The sequence below is a fragment of the Rosa chinensis genome, chromosome 3 (genome assembly GCF_002994745.2).
Source record: "Rosa chinensis cultivar Old Blush chromosome 3, RchiOBHm-V2, whole genome shotgun sequence".
Taxonomy (NCBI): domain Eukaryota; kingdom Viridiplantae; phylum Streptophyta; class Magnoliopsida; order Rosales; family Rosaceae; genus Rosa; species Rosa chinensis.
Genome location: NC_037090.1, coordinates 47,890,721 through 47,905,054, shown reverse-complemented (window position 1 = coordinate 47,905,054; position 14,334 = coordinate 47,890,721). Strand labels below are relative to the sequence as shown.

The 14,334-nt window shown below is 36.9% G+C and overlaps 1 protein-coding gene across 1 annotated transcript; it reads right to left on the bottom strand.

Moving 5' to 3' along the window:
* Positions 1-4,239: 4,239 nt before the first annotated feature.
* LOC112192038 lies at positions 4,240-12,943 on the bottom strand. The gene is made up of 11 exons (XM_024331553.2): positions 12,778-12,943; positions 11,729-12,291; positions 10,117-10,294; positions 9,788-10,016; positions 9,217-9,356; positions 8,606-8,895; positions 8,229-8,441; positions 7,646-8,134; positions 5,775-6,437; positions 4,881-5,420; positions 4,240-4,703 (listed from the first exon to the last, which is right to left on the bottom strand). The coding sequence occupies exons 2-11, from the start codon at positions 11,999-12,001 to the stop codon at positions 4,473-4,475; spliced, it is 3,246 nt and encodes a 1,081-aa protein (XP_024187321.1). The 5' UTR covers positions 12,002-12,291; positions 12,778-12,943; the 3' UTR covers positions 4,240-4,472.
* Between the last annotated feature and the right edge of the window lie 1,391 nt (positions 12,944-14,334).

Sequence of the window (14,334 nt, the reverse complement as noted above, 5' to 3'; positions counted from 1 at the left end):
ATTAATGTGAATTTATTGAAGTGAACAAAATAAATCAGTGTAGATTAAGTTTCACTCACTCAACCAGCAATTTTCAATACTTCATTTGAAATTTAAGTTGATGAATTTGTATTTAGAGTTTGAATGATCAGTATGAGGCACTGTACTATTCAAAATTTGAATGATCATGCTTATCCTTTTCTTTTAACAAATATTCCTTTTATATAAACAAATATCCAAATCTAAAGAAAATAAATACAAGCACACTAAAAAAAATTAAATACATGCAAATAAGCAACGAGCCAAAGAACCACAACAACATAAAATAACGCAAGCAAACTCTTGACAAATTGTAACGATTAGTAAGTGAAGTGTATGCCTTCGATTAAGTGGAAATTAAATTTTAGAATAACTAAGTTAGGATTTTTAAATGGGGTGGACTAGTTAAAATATTTTAATAACACGGACTAGGGCATCTCCAACAGGAATACTTATTTTTTTTTTAAAAATTAAAATTTAATTAATTTTTGGCTAAGGCCCGTTTAAGATTGCTTTGCTTTAAAAAAACATAATAATAATAAAATCAACATTTTAGATTTTACTATGTTTGGTAAATAAATAAAAGGGTCATTGTCCAAAAGCACCAAAATTAGCCAAACTTTTCCCACTTACCCTAGCAATAGATTTTTGTTCCCATATACACAATTTCACACCAAATGACCATTTTGCCCTCAACCTAATTAAAGAATTACAATGACGTCACTCTTTCTCCTCCCTCTCTCTCTCTCTATGCCATGGCCATCAGAGAACGCAGCCCACCATCGCCGGACCTTCACAGCGCCCAGACCTCGCGGGACCTTTAGAACACGATCCCAGATCTCTGGCCGGTCTAAGCGCCTCCTGCATCCAGCTTTGCTGCTTTCACACCACCGGACCCTCCAGACAAAAATCAACTTCAACGTCAGACCTTGCAGCCACCAGCGAGTCTAACTCTGGCTAAAATCGAGCTACATCATCGGTCAAACTCAGTCTCGAAACGGCGCCGCCTCGAATCGAGCTACATCATCAACGTTGCGTATCCTCCAGTGCTTGATCTCCAGTGCTTGACCCAGATTGTGGCAAAGGAGAAAGATGATTGGGGGCTTTTCTCTGGGTGCCCAAAGCAATTTCTCTCTTTCAATTTTTTTTTGTGGGGTAAAATGGGGGCAGAAAGCCTGGAAGGAAAGAAAAAAAAAATGAAAAAAAAGTTCTATTAGGGCAATAGAAGTCAGTTATAGGTCTATTGGGGGACAATAGATGTGTATTGGGAGGCAATAGACATTTTTAAATTGATATAATATCTTCGTTTTTTTTCTTTAAACAAAGTTTTATTTGTCTAAATTTATGAAGATTAGTTCATATTCTGGCAATCGAAAGTTCTATTGGGGGACAATAGACGTCTATTGGGGGGCAATACATGGCTGATAGATGTTTATTGGGGGCAATAGAGGTATTGCCCCTCTATTGGGAGGCAATAGATGTCTATTGGGGGCAATAAACCTTTCCAGTGAAGTTTTCAGTGTCGGGTGGGCGGCTGCGGGTGACCGGATTCCTGCGGCCGGTGGCCGGGCTTTGGCGAAGTCTCCTATGATTTCTCTCTCTCTCTCTCTCTCTAAGTAACAAAGGAGTGAGAGTAAAATGGTATTAAAAAAATAAAAAAATTAAAAAAAAAAAATCTTAATGGAGTATTAGGGAATACCTCCTTAGTGTTTTGGGTAAGAGAGAATTAAAAAACCTTAATGGGGTAAGTAAGTGAGAAAAAAAAATCTCTAAAAATGGGGTAAATGGACAAAAATCCTAAATAAAAAGCATATTTAATTGAAAATTATAGGTCACTGGCAACCGATTTTAGAAGCAACGCAAAAGTTGCTTTTAGAAACTGCTTTCAAATAAAACACGCTTTGAAGTGTTTTATGTACTGACAACACTTTAAAAGTATTATTTACCAAACACGAACCTGTTTTTATTCAAAGCTGATTATTCTCATTATACAGCCGCAATAATTTTTTTTTTTTAAGTCACATCAATTTCAAACTAGTGCTAAGCTTGATGTGCAACAGACTAGCTAAACAAAAGCTATATTTAAGTTTAACTAAAATATCTAGCTAGATAGAAGAGAAAATTTAACTAAAACTTAAATTTAACTAAGAATTTAGGGATTCCGTTGGAGCAGAACTCAAATATAACTAGTTACTTTTTTAGTTTAGTTTTAGCTACTTTTAGTTATGAAGATAGGTATTACTTTTGGAGATGCTCAAGTTTAGAAATTTGAGGTGGACTACTTTTTAATATTTAATTTTTTAAACTAAAATTAAGCTATAAATTAAAGTTTTTTCAAAATCTGAGGTGTGCTATAGCCCATCACAGACCATGTGTAACTATGCCCTCATTTGTGACATTTGGATGGCAGAGTTCATAATTTATATAGTCAACCGCAAACCATGTGTAGCTACGCCCTCGTTTCTGACATTTGAATAGCCTAGTTTATAATTGTATTTATTATCCGATCGAAGTGTCTGAAATTATCAATACATTTGCATTTATTATCCGATCGAAGTGTCTAAAATTACCAATACTCAAAACAGCTGATATTAAGGTACTCAACTGGTCAGAATGAGCTGGATAATTTAAGAAGAGTATTATATGGATTTTCCAATCAAATTAATAAATATAAGAAGAGTATTATTTGGGTAATCAAATTATCAAATATAAGCTTTAGCGGCCTTATCAACAACAACGTACAAAGTCGTTTACATGTCTAGAAGCCGCCCACGGCAACATTTCTAGAACAAATCAACAAATCACGCCCATGTGCTATCTGCCTATCTATCTGTTTTATTTTATTATTTCTTTTTCTCTGTGTTTTTTTTTTCTGAATTAATGAAATAAACGTATTTATAGATTCGTAGAATCCTTTATAATTGTTCTCATCTCTACTACTACAAATGGAGGCTTTCTAACCTTTCTTTTAGTATCAAAGGGGTTTACCAAATTTTAAAGCTCATAATAACATAATTAATCAATTAAGCCCGTAAAAATCCATAAAGAAAAAAAATAACAATATTCTTTTTACTCAATCTATTTTTTATCAACCTTACAATATTATCCGGGGAAATTTTAAATACACACCTCAAACTACTTAATACACATCCCTATTATTTTATATTTCAAATCAGATTTTATAGATAGATTAAATTACCAAAATAGACATCTATATATTAAAAGAAAAATAATAATAATAATCATATATTCTATAATTATAAACACAATAAATTTCTATACATGCATCCTCATTTAAAATAAGAATAAAGTTAAAACAAGAATAAAGTTAGAAACCATATAATTTAAATTTTCCTTAAATAAATTGTAATTAAATGGGGTGAGAAACCATATAATTTAGAATTTCAAAATCAATGGCATTAAATGTTTTTAAAACAAATCACTTTACTCCCACTTTTAGTTTTTTTTTTTTTTCTAAAAGTTATGATTAGTCAATTTATTATCTAATATAAAACATCACAGGTATAAAACTTTGTAATTGTTAATTTGTTTGACCATCCAATGACAATTTCGTAGTTCGGTCATTGTGGAGAAACTACTGATACAGTTTTCGTTGAATGTTCGACTAAAAATTTTATACTTGATCAATATGGTGTTTGGTGGATGAGAACTCAAATAATACAAAACCTATTTCTAAGCGTCTATTTGAAGGGAACAATAATGAATCCTTATGGATTTCTCAATAAGATAAGTAATTAATATGGTCAGTTATACTAATCAAATTAAATAGTAGCCTTAATGTTGTTAAATAATATAGGTGTATTTCATGATTTGTTAGGTTAGGGATATTTTAGGTAATTTGGGTTGTGTATTTAGTAAAATATTAAAATGAGAAATTAAATGGTAGGTGTATTGAGTAAGGAGTATGTATTAAGAAATTATCCGTGAGAGGCAGTCACGTAGCTAGTCTCTATCTAATATCCGGAAGGCTAGCTTTTGAGGCAACAGCCCAATAATGTATTTTGGGGTTTATTATAACGCGACATCTGATAAAGATGATCTCTAGCCACCATTCCGGCAGGCAAGTCAACAAGCACAACGGTACACAAATTTAATTCTCAAATTCATTTTATTTTTATATCATTTGCCAGCATTATTGAAATGACAAGATCATTTTCTCACTCCCTGTCTCTTCACTGAGAACAAATTGTTGGAGAGACCTAGATAATGATGGTGTCAATTGCAACATTACATTGCAGAATGTTTACCACTAGCGCTAAATAAAGCGAGTGCTGGAAGACTATAAATTTGAAGGGGATGAACCATATCCCCCGAGCTAAACTATACAGTTAAATTTACAGCGCGGAATTCAACCAAAACCACAAAATAAATAAATATATAAAACGGACAGGAGCCTAGATTTCTACCAAACAAAGCCAAATCAGATGCTCTCTTTAAGAAGGGTTCTTGACAACCTTAACACTGTTGTAGAAGCGCCTAAGATCCTTCATGGCCTTTTCCTCGATCTGGATTGAACGAATAGATGAGGGTGCATCCACCTCCGGTTTGAACCAGCGGTTCACTCCAGAAGAGTCCAATGGCGAACCTTGACCAGTAGTAGTGACTGAGAACCCAGCTGTTTTTGTCTTTGGACTGTGAGACAGATTATGCTGTTGTTTTCCCTTCTGTTACAAATAAACGAAGGCAGATATGAGCAACTGAACAAGATGGTAGTATATGGCAACAAAAACAACTCAAGTTACAGAATTTCAGAACACGCATAAAGGAAAAAATAAATATAGTGTACGTATAGTTTTTAAAATTCAAACCAAAGTTAATACAGAGACGTGCTATTCATATACCTGCTGCATTTGGATGTCCCTAAGAGATGGACGTGAAAGAAGCGGAGGAGTTCCTGAAGCAGTCCAAGGAGGTGTACTTCTATCTCCTTCATTTGCCAGTGATGCAGGGCTTGAGACAACTGGTACCGAGCCTACTGGGATTGGCTTAGAAGGCAAAAACGAACTCAATAGGATCTTCCCATCACCTTTAGTGATGACAGGTTCTTCCAAGGGATCTTTGTTCCTAGTTGGCTGATGCTCCTTAATTTTAATTTGCTCATCTTGAATGTCACGAAGAGACGCAAATCCTTTGGAAATTTTAGCCCCACCCCATGCAGGACCCTCACTTTTTTGGGTTGGTGGAGGATCAATATATTTAGGGAAGTCATCAAGTGCACCACTCAAGAACATTGAAAGCCCACCCTTTTTACTTTTCTTCTTGGAAACTGTTGGTGATGGCAAGTGGTTCTTTGTTGAGTCTAACTTCTCTTTCGGGACACATAAAGCTGACTCTGTAGTAGTTTGGCTGGTCATAATCTCTCCAATCATGGAAGCTCTCTCCTGTGAGACATTACACCTCAAACAAATAAGAAAATGGAGATAATGATGGTGGTATGTCTTCAAACTGTTATATTCCTCCTACACATTGCTTTCAAACAAATCAGAAAATGAAGATAAAGATGGTGGTGGGTCTTCAAACATTTCTCTTAGAATACATTACAGGAAACAACTACGCATGTATTAAAAAGGTTCCTGAATCATTCTTGCCAAAAGTTATCTCCTAACCCATTCAAAATAATCAAAATTTAAATAAGACATCTGAAAGTTGACTGACTGCACAAATCAAGTCAAGAACTATCAGTACCCATTCAAAAACCAAACTTGATTAGTCCATCAAGTTATTAGTCTGCTTACCTTATTCTCTGAGTTTTGAGAGATTCCACTATTCAAAAAACCTTTTACTGAGTTTGGTTCTGCTTCACTTCCAGGAAACCGAGGCACTTGCATTGCGGTCTGTTTGTTCTTTCTCCTCTGTTTTCTTGGAAGCTCAACCTTTTTGTTTCCTTTTCCATCTGGCAGCACTGAAGATGATGCCTTCAACTCTGTTGTCTCAACTGGAACCCCGAGCTCAGCAAGTGAACTCTCCAGAGCTGACCTTGTTTGAAGCTTTTTAATTTGCTGGTCATCAAGAAGATACCCATTAGATTGTTTTTCTTCAAGCATCTCAATCTGCTGCAGCTTTTTCCGCAAGGCTCGAACTTCCTTGCCAATACCTTGATTTGGATCATCTTTGGGTTGTAGAAAGGAATCTGGTCTGTGGTGTATTCCATTTTTGGAGGTAGATTGCTTGGTATGGCTGTCACGTGTTCTTTGAACCTCACTCTCACTACATTCCTCCTCACTATAAATAACAGCAGGGAAAGTAGCTGTTGGAGTTGGGAGACGACGGTAGCTCCATGGTTCAGATGACTTCAAATCCAATGATTTTTCGAGGTTAGCTAGAATATCTGGTGAAGCTCCAGCAATAGCTTGTGATGATACAGTGAAAATATAGTCAAGGTTCCGTATAGCAATTTCCTGCATTCAACAAACATAAACAGCTTGAGTAATTAAAGTAAACATGTAATGTACAATGCTATGCATAAGTTGCATAAGCAGTCGCAAGAACAGAAGCATGAGGTGAAACAAAAGGGTGTGCCAGTGTGACCAAAATAACTTGGCTTCTACTGCAAACCAAGTTATTAATGTAACCTTTTTAACTATTTTGAATAAAAACAACATAAATTCAGAAATGCATTATAAATTACATAACGTGGTAACAGATCCCAATGATTAGAGTTCTCCAAAAATAGCTGTGACATTCTTTCTTTCTTTTTTTTTTTTTTTGCTTTTTTTTTTCCCAATAGGTCTTTTAATCGGTGGGACGGTAGACAACCGTCTAACAATAAATAGCGTGAAAAAAAAAAATTAAAAGTTCAGTTTTACGTCAAGACACTAATTTTTATGTACAATGATGATAATGATTTGTTTTAAATGTTTGGCCCATATTAGAAGCATATGAATGTAGGCACTACATGTAAGAAGGGAAATGGACTGGCCCGGAACAAAAAAGATTGCCATCTAATCAGAAACAAATTCTGACTAAATGTTCCTAGAGAATGTGAAAAGAATAAGAGAACACAAGAATTTTAGAAGGAAGAGAGGTTTTAAAGCTGCAGCAGGGGAAATAGAACAAGGGAAGTTAGGGGAGAGAACTCAGGCACCAAGCCTTTCATAAAACTCAACTTTTCTTCATTCCACTCTGATTTGGAACTAGAACAGGTAGCCATATATATAGGCTTAAAATTCATCACCCTTAGGGTGCCAGAATACTATAAGACTCACCATTAACTATAGATCCTTGGAATACTTAAGACATTTGTACACACCCTAAGACTTAAATAGACTCTTAAAAGCACTAGAATCGTTAAATATTCTTCATAGAACTGAAGAATGACTCCTGGCTTATTTATATTTTATGATTTTAAATAACCAAATCCTTATACTACCATGGAGACTTTACTTTGGACCAAAACGGGCTGGGCTTAGTCTTAGGCTTCCAAAGAGGGTATTTCTTCTCTAACCAAGTTGTGGCTGGTGCGTTAAGAACCCTCAAACAATTGGAGGATTAACATGCATGTATTATTTGATGCTCAGAAAATTCACAAACCTACAAAAAGTGGACGCAGATTTAAATCTGTAGAATTTGAAACAGCTGATAATTAGCAGTCCATGAGGAGTATTACCTCACAATACTTCCTTAGATCATCTGCCATGAGTGAATCTGCAATTTCAAGCAGTTGAATAGCATTTCGTGGCTCCACTAATTTCTCTGCAGCCACTTTTTCACAAATACTTTTTAAGCTTGGTACAGCTTTCTTGCTGGAATCATCATCTTGTACAATAGGTAAAGGATTCTCTGAGCACATGTCATCAAACATAAGATCTTCATCAATTTCTTCTAGTTCATCTCTGATAATTGACTTCTTCTGTGGAACCTCCACCACATTGGAAGTGTAGGCAGGATGATAAAGAGAACCAATAATTAACAAATGCGTTTCACCAACTGAAACGGAAGTAGCCCGCTTTGTACCATGTAACCGAGTTGCAATTGGTGGCTTATCCTTACCATTTTTCCCATCCCACGTGTAAACATCACCTGTAGCTGTAACAGCGGCAGTCCAGTACTTCCCTGCAGATATGTTCACCAAATTTCTTCCGCACAGCGAGTAAAGCTATAAATAGAAAAAACATACATATGAGTGTGTTAGCTTTTCTCACTCGAAACTTCGAAAGTGACAACAGATACACTTGTGTCATGAAGTAAACCTGTTGGCATCTAAGATCAGGATCCGAAGAAACCCAATAAAACAAAGCACCATCATCGGTGAGAGCCATGCTATGTACCACCCCCGCAGCTATTGAAACCACATGGAGCCGTTCCTTGCGATGAAACTTCAAAGTGGAATTTCCACCCTTTTTCAAATTTCTAGAGACAACAACCCGTTTTGGCGTAACGAGTCGATGACCCCAAGTGTAAACCTGCCGCATACATGTAGGATTTAGCTCAAGTAAAGCTGACATGTGGAGAAGTATTCATGAATGAGCCCGACTAATAATTAATGTCTGCTGAACTGAATTCCAGAAAGATTCTAATATGTAAACCCAACTGGATAATATCTAGTGTTGAAATTCCTTAGAACTACCTCTCCATCAACTCCCAAGACAAGTGTGTGATATTTTGCTGCTGCAACCCCAGTAAAAACCTTGCCTTTCAAATATTCAACCACTCTAGGAGTGTAGTTTGATGCAGAGTTGGATGTACCATAGCCAAGCTGGCCCTCTCTGTTGCCACCCCATGTGAAAACTTCACCTGTATCAGAAACAACAGCAGTGTGCTTGTTTGCTGCAGCAACAGCAACAACCTTCGACCTGAGGGAACTCACCCTACGAGGTGTAGGTTGGGTGTCCACAGAAGTGTAGCCAAGCTGACCCTCTGCACAGCATTTTCCTTATTCCTCAGTACATCAACCACTATAATTTGTTTATTCATACCAAACATTAACTGACTAAGAAAAACTCTGGTCAGCTACCATTGGATCCAGGGGTGGAAAATAAAATAACTGCGACTTAAAAATATTTCTCTCCTCCCATGGATCTAAAGCCAATGGTGGTTCACCAAGAATTCCTAGGTCAGTTGCTGACCATGTGAACACCACCACTATAAACAAACCCATCAACCAGGGATAAATATATGTGGGGTACTTCTGGAGAGTAGTTAGCATTTTAGTAAATTTCAAACCCCTATACCATTTACCTCGGTTGGATCCCCAGGTGAACACCTCCCCAACATCTGTTGCAATAACAGTGTGATGTTTAGCTGCAGCAACTGCCTTCACACGACGGGACCCTAGAACAGACGTTACCTGCCGAGGAGTGATAACCGCAGCTTGACCGCTGAAAACAAAGAATAAATGTACTCAGTCGATGATTAACAAAACATACAACATGAGGATTGTGCAGTGAGGACATCCTCAGTTGGAAATATGGAAAAATTCAAGTCTACTTTGTCCAGAGAATTGTCGTATACACAAAGAAAGTTCCAAGTAGAGTTGTGACCACCAGAAACTACATTCCTAATTGGCTAATTTCGATTACATAAGAAAGCATGCATATCTACATCATTCAGTACATTGCCATCTAATAGTTGAAAGGGTTATCGACTCGAATCTAATAACATGTTAACAGAATTCAACTAATTTGAAAAAAGGGAATGATAACAACCTGTGCCAAGAACTTCCGAATACAGAATTTTATGATATAACAGAGAGATGTGAAATCAATGAAGGTTGATATCTGTATCATCAAGAATACAACTATGTTTATACCTGTGTATATCAAAATCAGGGTGCCCAAGTCGTCCTCCTCTTCCAAATCCCCAAGTATAGACTTCTCCTCGAGCAGTGACTGCTACACTATGGAATTTAGCGGCAGAAACGAACTTGATTAGAGAATCATGAAGAGCATCAACCTTGCATGGCAACTTTTGTATGTGTGCATTTCCAGTTCCAAGTTGATAGTTTGTGCCACTTCCCCAACTGAAAACCTCTGTAGTTACTGAAGACAACAACAATCATTTAGGCAATCCCTATAAGTATATTCATACTGAAAATAAAACATACAAATCTCAGACATCAAGTCAAAACTTGGTAGATACCTGAAGTCTGTCCACTACCAAGAACTTGCAACACAGGCCCAGATATCAGATCAACAGGTGTTCGGTATTTAGAGTCCTCCAGTGTGATAGAAGCACCACACTGGAGAAGTATACTTGCCACAGCAAGATGACCAAAATGCAGAGCTCTGTGAAGGCTACTCCATCCTGATTCCCCATCCTGCAAATAATGTGAATTTGCAATGAGCAACGAGAGAAGCAGTTTGATTAAAACACCCGAAAGAAATACAAAAGTATCAATTCTTACTTTCTGAAGTTGTACAAAATAATTGGCAAGCATCGAACGAAAGAAACACAAGTTTAATCTAGAACCAAAGTGAACAGAGTCATACTTTCATTTGTAATTATCTTATTTAGCTGAATATCTAAAACAATTTTGATCCAGAAGTTAAGTCCGTATTTCTTATATGATTAATACGCTGTTTGCTACTAATTACCAAATTTGCTCCAATAAATTTCACCACTTATTAGCAATTCTATAAATAGAATGATAATCTATTTATTGCAAACAAAACAGAAGTCATTACCAACTTACAACTTCCATGACGTACTACTTCACAAATGCAAAATTCTAGTAATGCTCTAGTCTTATCAATAAATACAGAATAAACATGCTGATTAACAAATCAACTTAATCATCGAGGACATTATCTGTTGACACACAACTGCACCTTTTAAAGACTGGAAAACAAAAAATAGACCATGGAAATTTCAACGTGTGACAATTAAAACTTCCAGTAGGATGAGAACAAAATAATAGCAAACTGAATTAACAACCGTTTCAGGGAGATCCAAGAAAGATAATTGTGAATTGTTTTGTAGCTTTGGAATTGGTAATGGGAAACAGTAATGTAAACATTACTCACCATCATCTATTTGTTTGTTTCCTTTCATTTTAAATCTGAGGCCGCTAAGATAAGGTTTGCACAAAGTTATTATATAAATGAAAGGCATTTTGTCGGAATTCATTAAACATTAACATAAGCTCCCATAAGCTACTTCATTCAGCATTCCCTTTCAGAAATTTTAATAAGATCTTGTCTTTTTGCCCAAGTCTATGCTAACATCCAATAGAAAATCACTTCATTTATATACAATTAGATGACAGAAAGAGAAGAAACAATTTGGTTGCTGATCATAAAGTTTGACATTTTTGGAATGAGAGTATTTGAGATTTGAGGAATTTCAAAACGATGGAATTACTAACAATATGGTATAAGGTCAGTCCAAATGATTGCGAGGCAAAGGTGGTACCAGTGAAATTACTAACAACATCAGTGGGAATGGTGGTGCCAGGGATTGTGGTTAAAACTTTTTTCTTGAACTTTATTGCTTGGATTTGGGCAACAACACCTACGTCAGTGGAATTTAGAGGCCGAAATGCCAAAATTTATATAAGTAAGAAAATTATAATACAACATTCCCTAAGTTCTGAGTCTAGTCTACCTTTTAAGTGTAATTACTCCCTCCAAAGCAAGAAAAGTATGATTCACTATAAGTAGTCATAAGAAAATCTGGAAAATATAAAAGAAACTGCTTTAAAGATCAACAATTAACTGATTAAGGTAACTTGAAGATGAGAACAGGAACAAACCCTAGCATCTGGGTCAGCACCAGCTGCAAGAAGCCTCCTAACAATGGGAATGTGATTTCTCCAGGTTGCAATATGAAGAGGAGTGAGACCAAATATGTTTCTTGAATTAATATTACCACCACTCTTCTTCACAAAGGCTAGTGCTGAATCCACATCAGCCAATGACCCTTCTTGCACAACAAGCCACAGATCTTTGTGGGCTCCCCTTGACAAAACTTTACTACGAGCATGTGTCTGCAAATTCTGCTTTTTTCCTTGAAGTGAAACATCCATTTGTCTAATCACAAGCTGACTGCCACTACTTGACAATACAGTAGCTGCCACCAGATAATATTTAAAGTTAGATTCTTTGAAGAACCCAACAGATGTTTACTTCAACAGGTCCATGTTGAAGTTGGTTTGCTGTAATCCTTGCGTAGAGCAACTTTCCAATCTGAATCTGAAGCGATCGCTGTTGAGGTGATATTAGAAAATGGTACCCACAATCATCATGAGCATCCTTAAGTTGTAGAAGACATCCCAGCACAGTTCATATGACATTGATGATCTAGGGAAGCGACATTCTGCATATTAAGGTACTGTGTCAGTACTAGTACAACTACAACATATGTTAAAACGAAAGGAGCTTCAAAAAGTGATTACATTCACGAAGATAGAAGAAACTGGTGACCATGTTTTAGCATGTCATTACAAAATGTAAACTATCAACAGAAAATCCTTCGGAAATATTATAGGAATTGAAGCAAAATGTATGACCCAAACATTGACCTGAAATTTCAGTAATGCAGCAACAAGCCAAACATTTGGCTTCAACTCATGAATCTGAACACCTCTTTCTCCTTTTAAATTGGCAAGATGCCAACTTTAACACAAAATTGGCATCAAATCAAAAAATAATCAATACCCAATTTATTTATTTATTTATTTATTTATTTGGGCAAAAGCTCAAAACTTGACAGAAACAGAGCGATAACTACGAGATGGTATAGACTCTAACAACAAAATTGAATCACATACAAATTATCGAAACAAAAGAAATGAAATTGCACCTGATTTGTCCGAGAGAGAATCACGACATTGGGTCGTTAAGTTTACGCAGAGAAGAGAATTTGATTTCTGTTACAACTTACAGATAGAGAGAGAAGAGAGAGAGACAGAGAGAGAGTATCGAACCCGCAAAAGAATATGCCCTCCTTCCTCACAAGTCACAACCCCCCCTCCAGTCTTCAACTCGAAGGGTGTTTTGGGGATTTCCAAATAATCGGGGAATTCTATATGACGACGAACAAACCGTTGAACCGAACTCGGTACGGCCTCCACATTTGACACGTCCCACACCCTCTCACTCTCATTTCAACACCACCGTTGTTCGCCACGTGTCTTATACTCTCCCTAACCCCTTCTTCTTTTTCTATTTTTCCTTCCCCCCACCCCCGGGGGCATATAGGGCTGGGATTTGGAACCGTAAAACTGAAGGAACCGCACCGAACCGCACCGAAAGTCTCGGTTCGGTTCGGTTCTACGACATATGTATACACATTTTTTTCGGTTCGGTTTCTAAAGACATATTCTCGGTTCGGTTCCGGTCCTTGTTTTTAAAACATCCTTAGAACCGAATTACATATGTCAGTGTATAAGTGGACATTAGTGGTGAGCTTATTTCTGTAAAATAGACCCTTTCTCATGTGATCAGGCCTTCCAAATGCAATCAGAGCCTTCCATCTCATCTCATAATATCCTATCCGTTCGATCAAAACCCTATCTGACTTATCTCTTCGACTCTTCCCAAGTTCCCTCAAACTCTCACTCTCTCAATCTCTCGAAACACAAACGGCGCTCCCTCGTCCACTCTCACTCTCTCAGTCACTAGTCCAGTCGTCCTCGTCGCTTCTGTTGCTCGTCCAGTCGTCCTCGTCGCTTCTGTTGCTCGTCCTCGGCTCGATTGTAATAGAAGATCGAAACCTAGACGACCTCTCAGTCTCCTTCAATTTTTGTAAGCTTTCATTTTTCTCATTCTACTCTCATCACTCTGCAATTTCCTCAGATCCGTGAAATCTGACTACTTTTTCCTTCAGCGAACACAGCTGCAACCCACTCCGCCAGTCCTCCTCTCCGGTCTCCGCCTAGGTATCTCACTATCTCTCTCTCCCTCTCCGAGCTCCGTTCCTCCTCTTCTTCTCTTCTGAGTTTCTGAATTCTAAATTTCTAATCTGTAAAATTGGGTTCGATACTTGGATTTCCATTTAATCTTGTGGGAAATGGGTTCGATTTTGAATGGGTATAGTTGAAATGGGTTCGATTTGACGATTTCCATTTGATATTTTGATCTTGATGGTAATTTTAGGTTTTTAACAAAGATAATGTTGCTAATTAACTGAACATCACATTGATCTCTCCCTCATCCCATATCCAAGTGCCTAAGACAACGTTTTGGTGCTCCATACACCCTGGAATGATTATATTAAACTCCAGTTTAGTCGTTCCTAGTTGGATGATTAACCTTTTCTGTCCAATTTGCTTTTAGTGGAATAAAGTAACCAAAGTGTTATTGCAGTGCCACTAATTATTGTTCAGATTTATTGTCTTGATGGGTGTGTTGTGTTTTA